This window comes from Vipera berus (assembly GCF_964194415.1).
Source record: "Vipera berus genome assembly, chromosome: 7".
Classification (NCBI taxonomy): domain Eukaryota; kingdom Metazoa; phylum Chordata; class Lepidosauria; order Squamata; family Viperidae; genus Vipera; species Vipera berus.
In genome coordinates, this window is record NC_138209.1 from 3120897 (window position 1) to 3137553 (window position 16657).

General features: G+C 48.3%; 1 protein-coding gene across 1 annotated transcript in view; it reads right to left on the minus strand.

Moving 5' to 3' along the window:
• The window catches only part of ATRN (attractin), a 118313-nt gene that overhangs the window by 22069 nt on the left and 79587 nt on the right, over positions 1-16657 (minus strand). The window contains exons 12-18 of the mRNA XM_081332172.1: positions 12911-13131; positions 10398-10519; positions 9150-9288; positions 7549-7730; positions 5629-5845; positions 2403-2588; positions 1374-1613 (exon numbers count right to left, since the gene is read on the minus strand). Coding sequence (XP_081188298.1) covers positions 1374-1613; positions 2403-2588; positions 5629-5845; positions 7549-7730; positions 9150-9288; positions 10398-10519; positions 12911-13131 — 1307 coding nt within the window. The remainder of the gene's footprint in view (positions 1-1373; positions 1614-2402; positions 2589-5628; positions 5846-7548; positions 7731-9149; positions 9289-10397; positions 10520-12910; positions 13132-16657) is intronic.

Sequence of the window (16657 nt, forward strand, 5' to 3'; positions counted from 1 at the left end):
GTGGTGTCCAGCCTTGGCAACTTGGAAGACTTCTGGACTTCAACTCCCAGAATTCTACAGCCAGCCACGTTTTCAAGTTGCCAAAGGGGTGTCCAGCCTTGGCAACTTTTAAGACTTGTGGACTTGCAACTTTAAGACTTGTGGACATGCTGGCTGAGGAATTCTGGGAGTTGAGGTCTACGAATCTTAAAATTGCCAAGGGGTCTCCCAGCTTCGCAAGCTTAAGACTTGTGGACTTCAACCTCAAAACCTGTGGACTGTGTTTTCCTTTGCATATATTTTCTACTTTTGGAGCCTGCCATTCTGCTGGGGGGAGGGGGAGCTTGAGATAACTTTTGCTTTCTACTTTCCCTCTCCTGCCTCCATCCCTTTGAGAAAGGAATGTGTCTCCCTTATCAGGGAGACGCCAACTGTGCCAGTTACCCACACACCCTTGACACCTGTGGATTGGCTAGATTTCAAATGGACAGTATGACTCTGGGTGGGGGGAGGAATATTGCTTGCTTAACTATACCTATTAAGCAGGATTTTCCCCAGACCTGTCTTGACTTCCTTCCAGGAGGAGGGAGGAGGGAGGAGGGAGGAGGGAGGAGGGAGGAGGGAGGAGGGAGGAGGGAGGAGGAAGAAGGAGGAGGAGGAGGAAGAGGAGGAGGAGGAGGAGAAGAGGAGGAGGAGGAGGAAGAAGAGGAGGAGGAGGAGGAGGAAGAAGAAGAGGAGGAGGAGGAGGAAGAGGAGGAGGAGGAAGAAGAGGAGGAGGAGGAGGAGGAGGAGGGAGGAGGAGGATCCGTCCTCCTCCTCCTCTTCTTCTTCTTCTCCTCCTCCTCCTTCCTCCTCCTCCTCCTCCTCCTTCTTCCTCCTCTTCCTCCTCCTCCTCCTCCCCACTCTCTTGTACAACTGATGATGTTACCTAGTTGGGTCATGAAATGTCTGCAATAGAACAACTAAGCTCAGAGAGCACCAACGACCCCATGGTCTTCCTCCTCCTCCTCCTCCTCCTCCTCCTCCTCCTCCCCACTCTCTTGTACAACTGATGATGTTACCTAGTTGGGTCATGAAATGTCTGCAGTAGAACAACTAAGCTCAGAGAGCACCAACGACCCCATGGTCTTCCTCCTCCTCCTCCTCCTCCTCCTCCTCTTCCTTCTCCTCCTCCTCCATCTCCTCCGCCTCTTATCTACAAACCCTGGCACTGACGATGTTACCAGGTTGGGTAACAAAATACCTGCAGGCAAACCACTTAACTCAGGCAGCGCCAAGCACTCCACGGTTCCACCCGGAGCTACCGAGATGTTCTTCTCGTGGTGCCCTGAGTCAGGCCTGGATCCCGGCCTTACTACAGCTTGGCCACTCTGAACCCGAACCCTTTCCCGTACCTGGACACTGGATGAAGGACCAGTTGTATTTGGACTCCGTCAGGCACAGGCTGGCATCCAGCACCGGGTCTGGCTGGGCTTCTCCTGCCGAGGGCGGGGAGGCCACTGGCATCTTCATCGGAGCCCTGGACGAGCCTTCCATGCACCGGCCCTTCCCGGTGTTGCTGGGGTCCGTGCACCAGCCGCAGCCCGGCTGCTCCAGGCAGTGGCTGCAGGTGAAGTAGCCGGAGCAGTTTTCAGCTGCGGGGAGAAAGCGAAACAAAACCCTCTGGTGGATTCAGAAACTCCCCAACGGTGGAAGCCCCAAAGGTTCCCCGCTTTTTCCAGGAGGCAACTGGGCTTTCTTGTTTTTGTGGGTTTTTTTTTCTTTGAAGACCTTTCGCTTCTCGCCCCAGAAGCTTCTTCAGGTTCTGACTGGATGGCGAGGAACGGAAGGATTTATACTCCTTGCAGAAAGCCGGTCGTTTGCATCCTTTTGGCGAGTCCTTGAGGCCATCTGGCCACAGTCCTCCTCCTCCTCCTCCTCCTCCTCCTCCTCCTCCTCTGGAAACCCCACTCCCTTCCAACACTGATGAAGTTACCTAGTTGGGTCATGAAACGTCTACAAGAAAACCGCCCAGCTCAGAGAGCACCATGGACCCCACAGTCTTCCTCCTTCTCCCCTCCTCCTCCTCCTCCTCCTCCCTTCTAGCACTGATGATGTTACTTAGTTGGGTCATGAAATGTCCGCAAGGACCCTACAATCCTAATCCTCCTCCTCCTCTTCCTCCTCTGCAAATCCCACTCCCTTCCAACACTGATGATGTTACCTAGTTGGGTCATGAAACGCCTGCAAGAAAACCACCACCCAGCTCAGAGAGCATCAAGGACCCCATAGTCTTCCTCCTCCTCCTCCCTTCTAGCACTGATGATGTTACCTAGTTGGGTCATGAAACGTCTGCAAGGAAACCCGCGCCCTGTGCCCTTCCCGGATGTCCCCCCCCCCGCCCGCTCTCCCGGGATGCCCTAGGAAGAAAGAGACCAGCTCACGTGGGCAGCTGCTGACGGTGTGCCATTCCAGGCACTGGCCGTAAGGGAAGGAGGCCACGTAGGCGTTGGAGTCCACGCACTGCTTCTTGTTGCTGCACCACATGCACTCGGAGTTGCTGCTGGTGCATTCGCTGCACGCCGTCCTCAGGCCGCAGGGGGTGCGGCACTGCTTGGCGCTGTGGTTGGCTGCAGGAGGGAAAGCAAAAAAAAAAAAAAAAAAAAGACACCGGATGTGGCACGTCTGCAGCTGTCAGGCGCAAATTAGACACATAGAAAGGCTTTTGAGTTTTTTTTTCCCTTTGGTTTCGCTTTTTAATTAATTAATTAACTTTAAGGGTCCGATGCACCTTCAGCCGGATGTTCCGACTGGATCCGGCATTGTTATCCAACCCTTGAGCCCTTCAGGGAGACTGGACGGCCATTTGTCCGGCATGATGTACGTGTAGGACAGGGGTCGGCAACCTCGGCTCTTTTATGACTCGTGGACTTCAACTCCCAGAATTCCTGAGTCAGCATGGCTCAGCTGGGAAGCCTCTCCCTTTCCCCTCAGCATGGCTGGCTCAGGAATTCTGGGAGTTGAAGTCCACGAGTCATAAAGTGGCCTAGGCCTAGGCCAGGGGTAGGCAACCTTGGCTCGTTTATGACTCGTGGACTTCAACTCCCAGAATTCCTGAGCCAGCCTGGCTCAGCTGGGAAACCTCTCCCTTTCCCCTCAGCATGGCTGGCTCAGGAAGTCTGGGATTTGAAGTCCACCAGTCATAAAGGAGCCTTAGTTCCCCCATGCTGGCTCAGGAATTCTGGGAGTTGAAGTCCACCAGTCATAAAGGAGCCTTAGTTCCCCCATGCTGGCTCAGGAATTCTGGGAGTTGAAGTCCACCAGTCATAAAGGAGCCTTAGTTCCCCCATTCTGGCTCAGGAATTCTGGGAGTTGAAGTCCACGAGTCATGAAGGGGCCATAGTTCCCCCATGCTGGCTCAGGAATTCTGGGAGTTGAAGTCCACGAGTCATGAAGGGGCCATAGTTCCCCCATGCTGGCTCAGGAATTCTGGGAGTTGAAGTCCACGAGTCATGAAGGGGCCATAGTTCCCCCATGCTGGCTCAGGAATTCTGGGAGTTGAAGTCCACGAGTCATAAAGCGGCCTAGGCCAGGGGTAGGCAAACTTGGCTCTTTTATGCCTCGTGGGTTTCAACTCCCAGAATTCCTGAGCCAGCATGGCTCAGCTTGGAAACCTCTCCCTTTCCCCTCAGCATGGCTGGCTCAGGAATTCTGGGAGTTGAAGTCCATGAGTCCTAAAAAGAGCCGAGGTTGCCTACCCCTGGAGTAGGGTCTCTTGCTTGAGCAAGGGGTTGGACTAGATGACCTCCAGGGTCCCTTCCAACTCTACTGTGCTGTGTTCTACATTTTAAGAATCCAGCATCATGCGTTAAAGCCTTAGGGAACGCAGCCATTAGCACCCAAACACCGTGCAAGAGCCAGATCTGGAGGACCAGGGGTGGACATGACAGCAGTCTTTCAATATTTGAGGGGCTGCCACAAAGAAGAGTGGGGGGTGGGGGGGGAAGGGGTCAACCTATTCTCCAAGGCCCCTGAAGGCAGGACAAGAAGCAATTCATAAATGTTAATAATATAGTTGAATGTGGAATTGATTGTTATTTGTAAAAAATATTTAGAACGTTAAGGGAGAAATAAGTTGTTCTTGTTCTTTATTGCCTTTGTTTCTCTCTCCTTTTTACATTTACTTATTGACTGGGAAATATAAAGTATGAGAGGGTTTGCATGAAGGGAGGGGGGGGAAATGAAATTCACTAACGAAAATACAGTCCAGTGTTAAAAAAAAAAGATTATTTGTAAATATTCTTTTTTTGGGTGGGAGCTGAAATAAATATAGTGCCAGGACCTATGACAAGGCAACTAAAATGATTTATAAGATTATTGAAACTTTACATTTAACTGTTGTTAAACAAAACTGTTTCAATTTAATGTCTCGCAAAGAGTGATTCGTTGGAGATAGGGGAAGTCAAATGAAATTGACAGATGGAATTGACAGAAATTAATTCTTGAAGATTGTTTTATAAATGTCACCCAGACAACATTCTGTTTTACAACGATCTATGTTATGTTAAAGAAAAAAAAATTCTAATAAAATATATAAAGAAGAGTGTGTGTGTGGGGGGGGGAAGGGGTCGAATCTTGCAGAAATGTCTAAGATTTCTGCTTATCTGAAGGATCACTCACAGGAAAGATATATTTCAGTTTGGAGGAGATGGATAAATTATATTCAGAACAAATATGGGACTAAAAAGTACCATTTAGCTTATGAGTAGATTTTAGTGGGATATTGTTATTGCTACGTTGTTTGTAGTTAGGTTAAAAGAGAGTTAAAGTGCATTATGAATTTGGTTAATTGTATATTATGCATAATTTTTATTTAGAATATGACTATTGTAACTATAATCCTGTATTTAGCTCTGGGAATTGGGGGGGGGGGAAGTGGGTGGGTTTGGGGTGGGAGGGATTTGGGGATATATTGTAAAATTTTGTTTTTGTAAAACTCTTTAATTAAAAAAAAATTCTAATAAAATATATAAAGAAGAGTGTGTGTGGGGGGGGGGGGAGGGAAGGGGTCAACCTATTCTCCAAGGTCCCTGAAGGCAGGACAAGAAGCAAGGGCTGGAAACGAATCAAGGAGAGGTCACGATTTTAACGTTGCAAAGGTGTTCCCCCACCCCCTCGCCGAAAGGCTACTGGACTTTCTTTTTCTTTTTTTCCCTTGAAGACATTTCCCTTCTCGTCCAAGAAGCTTCTTCGGTTCTGATCGAATGGCGGGGAATAGAAGGATTTGCGTTCTTTACAGTCACCAGGTCGTTAGGACGAGGAATCCCTTCGGCCAGAACCGAAGAAGCTTCTCGGATGAGAGAAGGGAAACCTCTTCCAGGAACTGAAACCCAGAAAGCCCAGTTGCCTTCCGAACAAGCACCTTTTGGGACAACAACCGTGGCCCGGATTCACAATTTCAAGGTTTTTTTTTTTTTTAATGCTGTAAGCTGGCTTCAGAAAGTGAGAAGGGGAAAGAGGGACAAAGTCATTTAATTAATAAATAAAAGGGAGTTCTCCTCTGGACTCGGGGTGTGTGTGTGTGTGTGTGTAGCTCTACACAGCCTCCACAAAGCTGGCTCCAGGTGTGTGCGCTGGGCCAGAGGCGTGAGGCTGGGCGGCCCCCCTTACCTGGCCGTTCGCAGACGCTGCCGTTGACCAGGTTGATGCAGGTGGCGGCCTTCAGGCCTTGGCTGCTGGGCTCCGCCAGATAGCCGCAGAAGCCAATGTCGGTGGGCTCCCCCGGAAGCCAGCGGAGCAGAGTGTTGGTAAAGGGGGACATGTCCTCCCAGCACCAGTAGGAGACGTTGATCTTCCGCAGTCCCACCCAGGGCGTCAAGGCTTTGGGCTGGGGGGAGGGGGAGGGGGAGGGAAAGAGAAAGAGAGAGAGAGAGAAAAAGAGAAAAAGAAGAAGAAAGGAGGAGGAGGAGAAAGAGAAAGGGAAATGAGGAGGAGGAGGAGGAGGAGGAGGAGGAGGAGGAGGAGGAGAAGGAGAAGAAGGAGAAGAAGGAAAAAATAGAAGAAGGAGAAAGGGAAAGGGAAAGAGAAAGAGAAGAGAAAGGAGGAAAAAGAGAGAAAGAAAAAGAAAAAGAGAAAGAGAAAAAGAGAAAGAAATACAAGAAGAAGGAGAAGAAGGGAAAAATAGGAGAAAGGGAAAGAGAAAGAAAAGAAGGAGAAGGAGAAAGGAGGAGAAAGAGAAAGAGAAAGGGAAATACAAGGAGAAGGAGAAAAGAAGGAGGAAAAAATAGAAGAAGGAGAAAGGGAAAGAGAAAGAGAAGGAGAAAGGAGGAGGAGAAAGAGAAAGAGAAAGAGAGAAAGAAATACAAGAAGAAGGAGAAGGGAAAAATAGGACAAAGGGAAAGGGAAAGAGAAAGAAAAGAAGAAGGAGAAAGGAGGAGAAAGAGAAAGGGAAATACAAGGAAAAGGAGAAAAGAAGGAGGAAAAAATAGAAGAAGGAGAAAGGGAAAGAGAAAGAGAAAGAAAGAGAAAGAGAGAAATACAAGGAGAAGGAAAAAATAGAAGGAGAAAGAGGAGAGAAGAGGAGGAGAAAGAGAAAAAGAGAAAAAGAGAAATACAAGGAGAAGGAGGAAAAAATAGAAGGAGAAAGGGAAAGAGAAAGAGAAAGAGGACGAGGAGAAGGAGAAAGAAGGAGGAGGAGAAAGAGAAAAGGAAATGCAAGGAGAAGGAGAAAAGAAGAAGGAAAAATAGAAGGAGAAAGGGAAAAAGAGAAGGAGGAGAAGGAGGAGGAGGAGGAAGAGAAGAAGAAAGAGAAGGAAAAATAGAAGAAGAAGGAGAAAGGGAAAGAGAAAGAGGACGAGGAGAAGGAGAAAGGAGGAGGAGGAGAAAGGAGGAAGGAGAGGGAGAGAGAGAGAGAGAGAAAAAATCAATTTTCTGAACCGTCACTGCCCTTGTTTTCTATGGAGCGTCTCAGCCATCCAGGTCAGAGTTATCCCAAAGATGCTTTTCCGGGAGGCCACCGGACTTCCTTCTTCCTTGAAGAGGTTTCGCTTCTCATCCCAGAAGCTTCCTCCCACTCTGACTGAAGAGCGGGGAACGGAAGGACTGATACTCTTTGCAGTCACCTGGTCCTTAGCATGCCAAAAGGGGAGGAGGGGGAAATCCTTCAGCCCGAACGGAAGAAGCTTCTCGGATGAGGGGCGAAACCTCTTCAAAGGAAAAAGAAAAAAGCCCAGGGGCCTCTTGGGAAAAAAAAAAGCACCTTCGGGGTTGACTGGCGGACGTTTGACGACCCAACTCGGTTAACTTCATCAGCGTTGGGAGGGACAACCACGAGCGGGTCGGCACCCGTAGACCTCTCTGGCACGCCAACAAGCCAAGCTCAAGACAGCGTGGAGGATCCCACCGAGTGAGACGGGTTCAGGTCTTCACGCAGAGGTACGCTGCGTTTCCACCAGGTCCCACCCGCCCAACCCAACGGGCATTTAAATGGAATTAAAATAAGAAAATAAAAAATATATTGAAATAAAATAAAATAAAATAAAATCCAGGACTGCCCCCTCCCCAGCGGAAAGGGGGCCACAGATCACTCACTGTGGACTGGGTCTTCTGCAGCTCCTTCAGAAGGAATTCCACCTTCTTTGGCGTGGTGAGGGAAGCCAGAGCCGCGTTGTGGCTCCGGCAGGCCAGCTTGGCGTTGTCGTAGCTGTCTTTTGTGTTGGTGAGCCTCAGGCAGGAGTTGCCCACCAGGTGCCACGTGGCCCCACAGATGTTTTCTTCAAAAAAAAAATAATAAATCAAAAAATCATGTATATAAAAACAGGGGGCTTCAAACTTGCCAACTTTAAAGATTTGTGGACTTCAAACGCCCAGAATTCCTCAGCCAGCAAATTCTGGCTGGGCAATTCTGGGAATTGAAGTCCACAGATCTTAAAGGCCTTGGTCAGGGGTCTTCCACCTTGGCCCTTTGATGACTTGTGGACTTCAACTCCCAGAATTCCTCAGCCAGGCATGCTGGCTTAGGGATTCTGGGAGTTGAAGTCCACTCCTCTTAAAGTCTACATCAGGGGTCTTCAAACGTGGCCCATTTATGACTTGTGGACTTCAACTCCCAGAATTCCTCAGCCAGGCATGCTGGCTTAGGGATTCTGGGAGTTGAAGTCCACTCCTCTTAAAGTCTACATCGGGGGTCTTCAAACGTGGCCCATTTATGACTTGTGGACTTCAACTCCCAGAATTCCCCACGCAAGCCATCCCAACGCTTTTAACGTTTCTCTTAAAGCAAAAACAAAACCAATTTTTTTTTAAACAAACTGTTCGTTGTTTTTTTTCTTGCTGTATTATTTAACTTCTGTTTGGTTCACAACTCTCTTTTTTTTAAATCGATTTATTGTTGTAAGCAGCCTACAGGAGCCACACGGGCGAGACAGGCGGCAAATGAATTTAACGACAAATAAATGAATGAATGAATGAGTGAATAAATGAATAAATAAACAAACGTGATGATGACAAATAAATAAAAACCAAGAAAGCTAAATCGAAACGTTTGTGCATGTCACACAAAAACCACAAGGGAGGATGGATTGTGAGGGAGAAAGAAAGACGCAACCTTGTTATGTGGGGCTGAAAAGATTCTCAGTGAAATGGGTGAGAATTCAGATAGCTATCCCCCCCCCCCGGGAGGTCCTCGACTTATAACAATTCATTTAGTGACCATTTGAAATTACGTCACTTGAGGGGGGAAAGTGACTTAGGACCGTTTTTTTACACTTAACGACCGTCGCAGCATCCCTGCGGTCACAGGATCAAAATTCAGCGGCTTGGGGAACTGACTCGCGTTTATGTCGGTCGCAGTGTCCCGGGGTGGGTGGGTCGTGTGACGATCCTCTTTTGCGACCTTCCGACAAGCAAAAGGGGGAAGCTGGATTCGCTTAACGACCGTGTTCCTAACTTATCGAAAGCAGGGATTCGCTTAGCGAGTATGGCGAGAAAGGTCGTCAAATGGGGCGACGCTGACTTAACCACTGTCTTGCTTAGCGACAGGAATTCTGAGCTCAGTGGCGCCCATAAGCCAAGGACTACTTGTGAGAAGGGGGCCGGAACCCAAATTGTTGTTCCTTTTTCAATCCTTGGGGGGAGGGTGGGGGGGCGGCATGGGGGGGGAGGGCCGGGGGAGGGCGGGGGGGGAGTCCTACCGGGCAGAGCGATGCACTCTTGGTTCCGGGCTTCCCACTGGCAGTTCTGATCCAGGCTGCAGCTCTTGCAACTCGTCTTTTTGTTGCAGTAGAAGGCCGGGTGGTCCTTGGGGCAGTTTTCAAAGGAGGCGATGGGGGTCTATGGGAGAGAAAAGAAAGAAAGAAAGAAAGAAAGAAAGAAAGAAAGAAAGAAAGAAAGAAAGAAAGAAAGAAAGAAAGAAAGAAAGAAAGAAAGAAAGAAAGAAAGAAAGAAAGAAAGAAAGAAAGAAAGAAAGAAAGAAAGAAAGAAAGAAAGAAAGAAAGAAAGAAAGAAAGAAAGAAAGAAAGAAAGCTTTCTTTTGGTCAAATGTGATTGATTCGGTCTGCACTCTTCCTTCCTCTCCTTCTCCCATCTTTTGTAACTCCTTTTTCTTTCCTTGCTTTCTTCCTTCTTTCCTTCCTTTCCTCGCTCCTTCCTTCCCTCCCTCCCTTCCTTTTTCTTCTTCCCTCCCTCCCTCCTTCCTTCCTCCCTCCCTCTCCTTCCCTTTTTTCCTCCCTTCCTTCCTTTTTCTTCCTCCCTCCTTCCCTCTTTTCCTCCCTCCTTCCTTCCCTCCCTCCTTCCTTCCTCCCTGCCCTTCCTTCCTTTTCCTTCCTTCCTCCATTTTTCTTCCTTCCTGCCTGCCTCCTCCCTTTTCCTTCCTCCCTCTCCTTCCTTTCTTCCTTTCTTCCTTCCTCCTTCCCTCCTTCCCTCTTCTTCCTCTTTTCCTTCCTTCCTTCCCTCCATCCTTCCTCCCTCCCTCCCTCCCCTTCCTTCCTTCCTTCCTTCCTCCATTTTCCTTCCTTCCTTCCTATCTCTCCTTTTCTTCCTTCCTTCCTTCCTCCCTCTTTTCCTTCCTCCTTCCTTCCTTTCCTCCGTCCTTCCTTCCCTCCCTCCCTCCATCCTTCCTTCCTCCCTCCCTCCCTCTCCCCTTTTTTCCTTCATTCCTTCCTTTTTCTTCCTTCCTCCATTTTCCTTCCTTCCTCCCTCCCTCTCCTTCCTTATTTCTTCCTTCCTTCCTTCCCTCCATCCCTTCTTCCTCTTTTCCTTCCTTCCTTCCTTCCCTCCATCCTTCCTTCCTCCCTCCCCTTCCTTCCATTTTCCTTCCTTCCTTCCTCCCTCTCCTTCCTTTTTTCTTCCTCCCTCCCTCCCTCCCTCCAAATCAGCCTCTCCCCAACCAAGGCCGCGCCAAGAAGGGCCGAGGAGCCTTTCCAGACCGGCCCAAGGCTCACCTGGTCTTCCGAGCAGTTGCTGTTCTTGGACAGGCACTGCTCCGTGCACCAGTGGCACCAGTTGGTGTTGGCTGTGCAGCTGTAGCAGTCGGTGATCTGGTCGCATTTCTCCTGGTCCACAGCTGGGGAAGAGAAGAGAAGAGCCATCACCATCCCGCCCTCCGGGATTGATCCCCGGCTCCTTTCACCTGCCCCAAGGAGGCCACGGCCGCAGATGACTTCTCAGGAAAACCTCCTGGCAACAAGATGGCTCCAAAAGAGGGTCAGTCTGCTTACGAAGACGGTGGCTGCTCTATCTCTGGAGGCTTTGAATAACGGAATAACAGAGCTGGAGGGGACTTGAGAGGTCTTCCAGTCCAGCCCCCTGCTGATGCAGGAGATCCTATACCAGCGGTAGGCAACCTGGGCCCCTTCATGACTCGTGGACTTCAACTCCCAGAATTCCTGAGCCAGCCACGCTGAGGGGAAAGGGAGAGGTTTCCGAGCTGAGCCGTGCTGGCTCAGGAATTCTGGGAGTTGAAGTCCACCAGTCATGAAGGAGCCAAGGTGGCCTGCCCCTGGCCTAGGCCTAGGCCCCTTCATGACTTGTGGACTTCAACTCCCAGAATTCCTGAGCCAGCCACGCTGAGGGGAAAGGGAGAGGTTTCCGAGCTGAGCCGTGCTGACTCAGGAATTCTGGGAGTTGAAGTCCACCAGTCATAAAAGAGCCAAGGTGGCCTGCCCCTGGCCTAGGCCGCTTTATGACTCGTGGACTTCAACTCCCAGAATTCCTGAGCCAGCCACACTGAGGGGAAAGGGAGAGGTTTCCAAGCTGAGCTGTGCTGGCTCAGGAATTCTGGGAGTTGAAGTCCACCAGTCATAAAAGAGCCAAGGTTGCCTACCCCTGAATTAGGGCAATAGACTTCAACTCCCAGAATTCCTGAGCCAGCCACGCTGAGGGGAAAGGGAGAGGTTTCCGAGCTGAGCCGTGCTGGCTCAGGAATTCTGGGAGTTGAAGTCCACGAGTCATGAAAGAGCCAAGGTTGCCTACTCCTAGCCTAGGCCTAGGCTGCTTTATGACTCGTGGACTTCAACTCCCAGAATTCCTGAGCCATCCACGCTGAGGGGAAAGGGAGAGGTTTCCAAGCTGAGCTGTGCTGGCTCAGGAATTCTGGGAGTTGAAGTCCACCAGTCATAAAAGAGCCAAGGTTGCCTACCCCTGAATTAGGGCAATAGACTTCAACTCCCAGAATTCCTGAGCCAGCCACGCTGAGGGGAAAGGGAGAGGTTTCCGAGCTGAGCCGTGCTGGCTCAGGAATTCTGGGAGTTGAAGTCCACGAGTCATAAAAGAGCCAAGGTGGCCTGCCCCTGGCCTAGGCCGCTTTATGACTCGTGGACTTCAACTCCCAGAATTCCTGAGCCAGCCACACTGAGGGGAAAGGGAGAGGTTTCCAAGCTGAGCCGTGCTGGCTCAGGAATTCTGGGAGTTGAAGTCCACGAGTCATAAAAGAGCCAAGGTTGCCTACTCCTAGCCTAGGCCTAGGCTGCTTTATGACTCGTGGACTTCAACTCCCAGAATTCCTGAGCCATCCACGCTGAGGGGAAAGGGAGAGGTTTCCAAGCTGAGCCGTGCTGGCTCAGGAATTCTGGGAGTTGAAGTCCACGAGTCATAAAAGAGCCATGGTTGCCTACCCCTGGCCTATACCATTCCAGACAAATGGCTGTCCAGTCTCTTTTTAAAAACCTCCAGTTTGGGGAGTATTCACGACTTCTGGAGGCTGGCTGTTCCACTGGTTAATTCTCCTCACTGTTAGGAAGTTCCTCCTAGGTTGCTTCTCTCCTTGATTAGATTCCATCCACTGCTCCTTGTCCTGCCTTCTGGGGCTTTGCAGAATAGCTTGACTCCTTCTTCTTTGGGGCAGCCCCTCAAATATTGAAAGTCCTTCTCTTCTGAACTTTTACAGAATACAAAATAACAGAGTTTGAAGTGATCTTGGAGGTATTCTAGTCCACCCCCCCACCCCCGATCAAGCAGCCTACCATTTCAGACAAATGGCTGGCCAGTCTCTTCTTAAAAACTTCCAGTGTTGGAGCATTCACCACGTCTGGAGGCGGGTTGTTCCACTGGTTAATTGTCCTCACTGTCAGGAAGTTTCTCCTTAGTTCTAGGTTGCTTCTCTCCTTGATCAGTTTCCATCTGTTGCTTCTTGTCCTGCCTTCTGGTGCTTTGGAGAAGAGCTTGACTCCCTCTTCTTTGGGGCAGCCCCTGAGATACTGGAAGGCTGCTATCCTGTCCCCCCTCGCCCTTCTCTTCATTAAACAAGACATACCCAATTCCAGCAACCGTTCCTTATATCTTTTAGCCTCCAGTCCCCTGATCATCTTTGTGGTTCTTCTCTGCACTCTTTCTAGAGTCTCAACGCCTTTTTTACATCGTGGTGACCAAAACATGCTAGCTGGGGAATTCTGGGAGTTGAAGTCCATGGGTCTGGCCACGCAGACAGTGTGGATAAAAACCAATGTTTCATACATACCCAGCCAAGAGGGACACTCTTCATTCGTTTTGTGTTCTTGCTGTGTAGGGCCCGCTTTCCAAGGGACGCACTGGGAAAGCGAGGCGTTCCAGACACATCGGACTCCAGGTCCCGCCTTCAAGCAGGAGACCTTAGTGAGGTACGCTTCACAGCTTTCGGGTGTATATTTTACGAGGTCGCTCAAAAGCAAGCTGTTGAAGCCTCCGAAGAGGTACATGGTGCTAATGGGGGAAAAAAGAAAGAAAGAGAATGGACGGGATTAATCCGTGGCTCTCAGGCGAGCCAGGAATGCTAGGAAGCGGTCAAGAGTGACTTTAGGGCATATTGTGTAAGTCCCTTGGACCAGACCGATCGATGCTCTTCAGAGTGGGCAAACGAGTTATCTCCTGCTTGTTATTCTTTTCTCTTTTCTTTTCTTCTCTTACTTCTCTTCTGTTCTAAATTGTATTCTATTCTAAATTCTATTCTAAATTCTATTCTAAATTCTATCCTGTTCTATCATATTATTCCATTCCATTCCATTCCATTCCATTCCATTCTATTAATTCTGTTCTATTCTATTCTATTCTAGATCCAATATCTATTCTATCCTATCCTGTTCTATTCTATTAATTCTATTCTATTCTATTTTAGATCCAATATCTAATAATAATAATAAAGTTGGACGGGACCTTCGGGGTCATCTAGTCCAACCCCCTGCTCAGGCAGGAAACCCTGCACCATTTCGGACAAATGACTGTCCAGTCTCTTCTTAAAAGCCTTCAGTCATGGAGCATTCACCACTTCTGGTGGCAAGCTGTTCCACTGGTTAATTGTTCTCACTGTCAGGAAGTTTCTCCTTAGTTCTAGGTCGCTCCTCTCCTTGACTAGTTTCCATCCGTTGCTTCTTGTCCTGCCTTGAGGTGCTTTGGAGAACAGCTTGACTCCCTCTTCTTTGGGGCAGCCCCTGAGAGATTGGAAGACTGCTATCATGTCCCCCCTCGTCCTTCTCTTCATTAAATTGGACATCCCCAATTCCAGCAACCGTTCCTTATATGTTTTAGTCTCCAGTCCCCCAATCATCTTTGTTGCTCTTCTCTGCACTCTTTCCAGAGTCTCAACATCTTTTTTACATCGTGGTGGCCAAAACTGGATGCAGTATTCCAAGTGTGGCCTTACCAAGGCATTGTAAAGTGGTATTAAGACTTCACCTGATCTTGATTCTATCCCTCTGTTAATGCAGCCTAGGATTGTGTTGGCTTTTTTGGCAGCTACAGCACACGGCTGGCTCCTATTTAAGGGATCGTCCACCAGAACTCCGAGATCTAACCTATTCTATTCTATTCTAACCTATTCTATTCTATTAATTCTATTCTATTCTAGATCCAATATCTAATATCTATTCTATTCTATTCTATTCTATTCTATTCTATTCTATTCTATTCCTATTATTCCTATTTCTATTCCATTCCATTCTATAGAGAAGCAACCTAGAACTAAGGAGAAATTTCCTGACGGTGAGAACAATTAACCAGTGGAACTACCTGCCTCCAGATGTTGTGAATGCTCCAACGCTGGATATTTTCAAGAAAAGACCGGACGGCCACTTTTCTGGGATTGCATAGGGTGTCCTGCTCAAGCAGGGGGTCGGACTAGATGACCTCTAAGGTCCCTTCCAATTCAGTTATTCTGCTGAAGTGTTTTTCCCAGGTATCCCACCCTTACCTCATTTATTCTATTGATTCTGATCACCCATTCATTCTCCAACGTATCCTTGTCTGATCTAAACCAAACAAATCTAAAAACTGTTAAACATTCCGCCCTGGATTTAATTTTTTCCCTTTTTTAAAAAAAACTTTTGACATGCAGAATTACGAGCGGAGTGCAGAACAGAAACCTTTCAAGGGGAGCCAAATCTAAGTAAGTGTCAAAACAGCTTCGGTGGGATGTGTGTGTGTGTGTGTGTGTGTGTGTATACATATATATACATATATATACATATATATATATAGAGAGAGAGAGAGAGAGATACAGAGAGAGAGAGAGAGAGAGAGAGAGAGAGATAAGAGAGAGAGAGAGAGAGAGAGAGAGAGAGAGAGAGAGAGAGAGAGAGAGAGAGAGAGAGATTGAAGTGACGGATGAAGCTGCAGACAAAGCGAGGGCTCGGCTGAAATCGAGCAGAACGCGGGAGATACAAGACGAGTTCAGGAAAGGCAGCTCGGAACAGCAAGGCAGAACCGCAAAACGGCTTTTGCCCAAGAGATGATTTAAGATGGGGGCTTTCGGGGGGGGGGGAGGCGGTTAAGCCGTCTTGCCGCGATCGGAGGCCCATTAGCCAGCGAATGGGGTGGAAAAAGGGAGTGCGAATCTGTCGTTCAAAGCGAGGAGGGCGGGTGGAGGACTCCGTGAGCTAAATCATCAGGTTTCAAAACTTGTAAAAAGTTGTGTTCCCACAATTACCCTGTGCAGCTTATTAGCATGCGGAAATAAAAAAGATGTTGTGACTCTAGAAAGACGGCAGAGAACAGCAATAAAGGTGATTAAAGGACTGGAAGCTAAAACATATAAGAAACGGTTGCAGGAATTGGGAATGTCTAGTTTAATGAAGAGAAGGACGAGGGGTGACATGATAGCAGTATTCCAATATCTCAGGGGCTGCCCCAAAGAAGAGGGAGTCAAGCTCTTCTCCAAAGCCCCTGAAGGCAGGACAAGAAGCAACGGATGGAAACTAACCAAGGAGAGAAGCAACCTAGAACTAAGGAGAAATTTTTCTGACAGTGAGAACAATTAACCAGTGGAACAGCTTGCCACCAGAGGTTGTGGGTGCCCCATCACTGGAGTCTTTTAAGAAGAGATTGGATGGCCATTGTCTAAAATGGTCTAGGGTCTCCTGCTTGAGCTGGGGTGTGTGGACTAGACGACCTCCAAGGTCCCTTCCAATTCTGTTATTCTGTTAGTGACTGGCACTTCAGCGGCTGTATAATGTCCCGGGAAAATATCTTAAACAAGATATGTTTCACTGACATTTTGGAGTTCTTAAAGTGGTTGGTTCTTCAGGCATGACAGCAGCAAGAATAATCCATTGGACAAAAAACGGAATCAAATCCCTGGATTCCCATAATGGACGAAACAGCTTCAAAAGCTGAGGGCATCGGCAGAGAGGGCTTAATTGACTGCTCCGATTTAAAAAGAAAGAAAGATAGAAAAAAAAGAACACAATTAAGTTCCTTTCTACTTAGAAACTGCTTCTGGACTTGGGTGCTTGAGCTAGAAAAAAAATTGATCTGGAGTTTTGCTGGTTAAATAGGCTTGTTATCACAGAAAGGACTCTGTGTGTGTATTGTTATGCAAAAAGCAAAAAAAAGGTGAGGTGGTATGTTACGAGCTTAATTCTCCTGCACACAAAAAAAGAGAGAGAATTAAACGTTTTTCTTCTTCCCCCTATTCGTTTCTCTTTGCATTTTTAATTTTTACATGTCGATAAGCTAATTAAAAAAGACCCAAAAGGTTCTTTGGGAACCTACAACACCGCCGCCCCCCCGGCTCCTTTTTCCCCCTCTACTACTACTGCTTTAAAGCAGAGACATCACCCTGCCAACAAAAGTGCGTATAGTCAAGGCTACAGTCTTCCCAGTTGCAACGTGTGGCTGTGAAAGTTGGACCATAAGAAAGGCTGAGCGCCAAAGAATTGAGGCCTTTGAACTCTGGTGCTGGAGAAGACTCCTGCGAGTCCCTTGGGCTGCAAGGCGATCGAACCGGTCAGTCCTA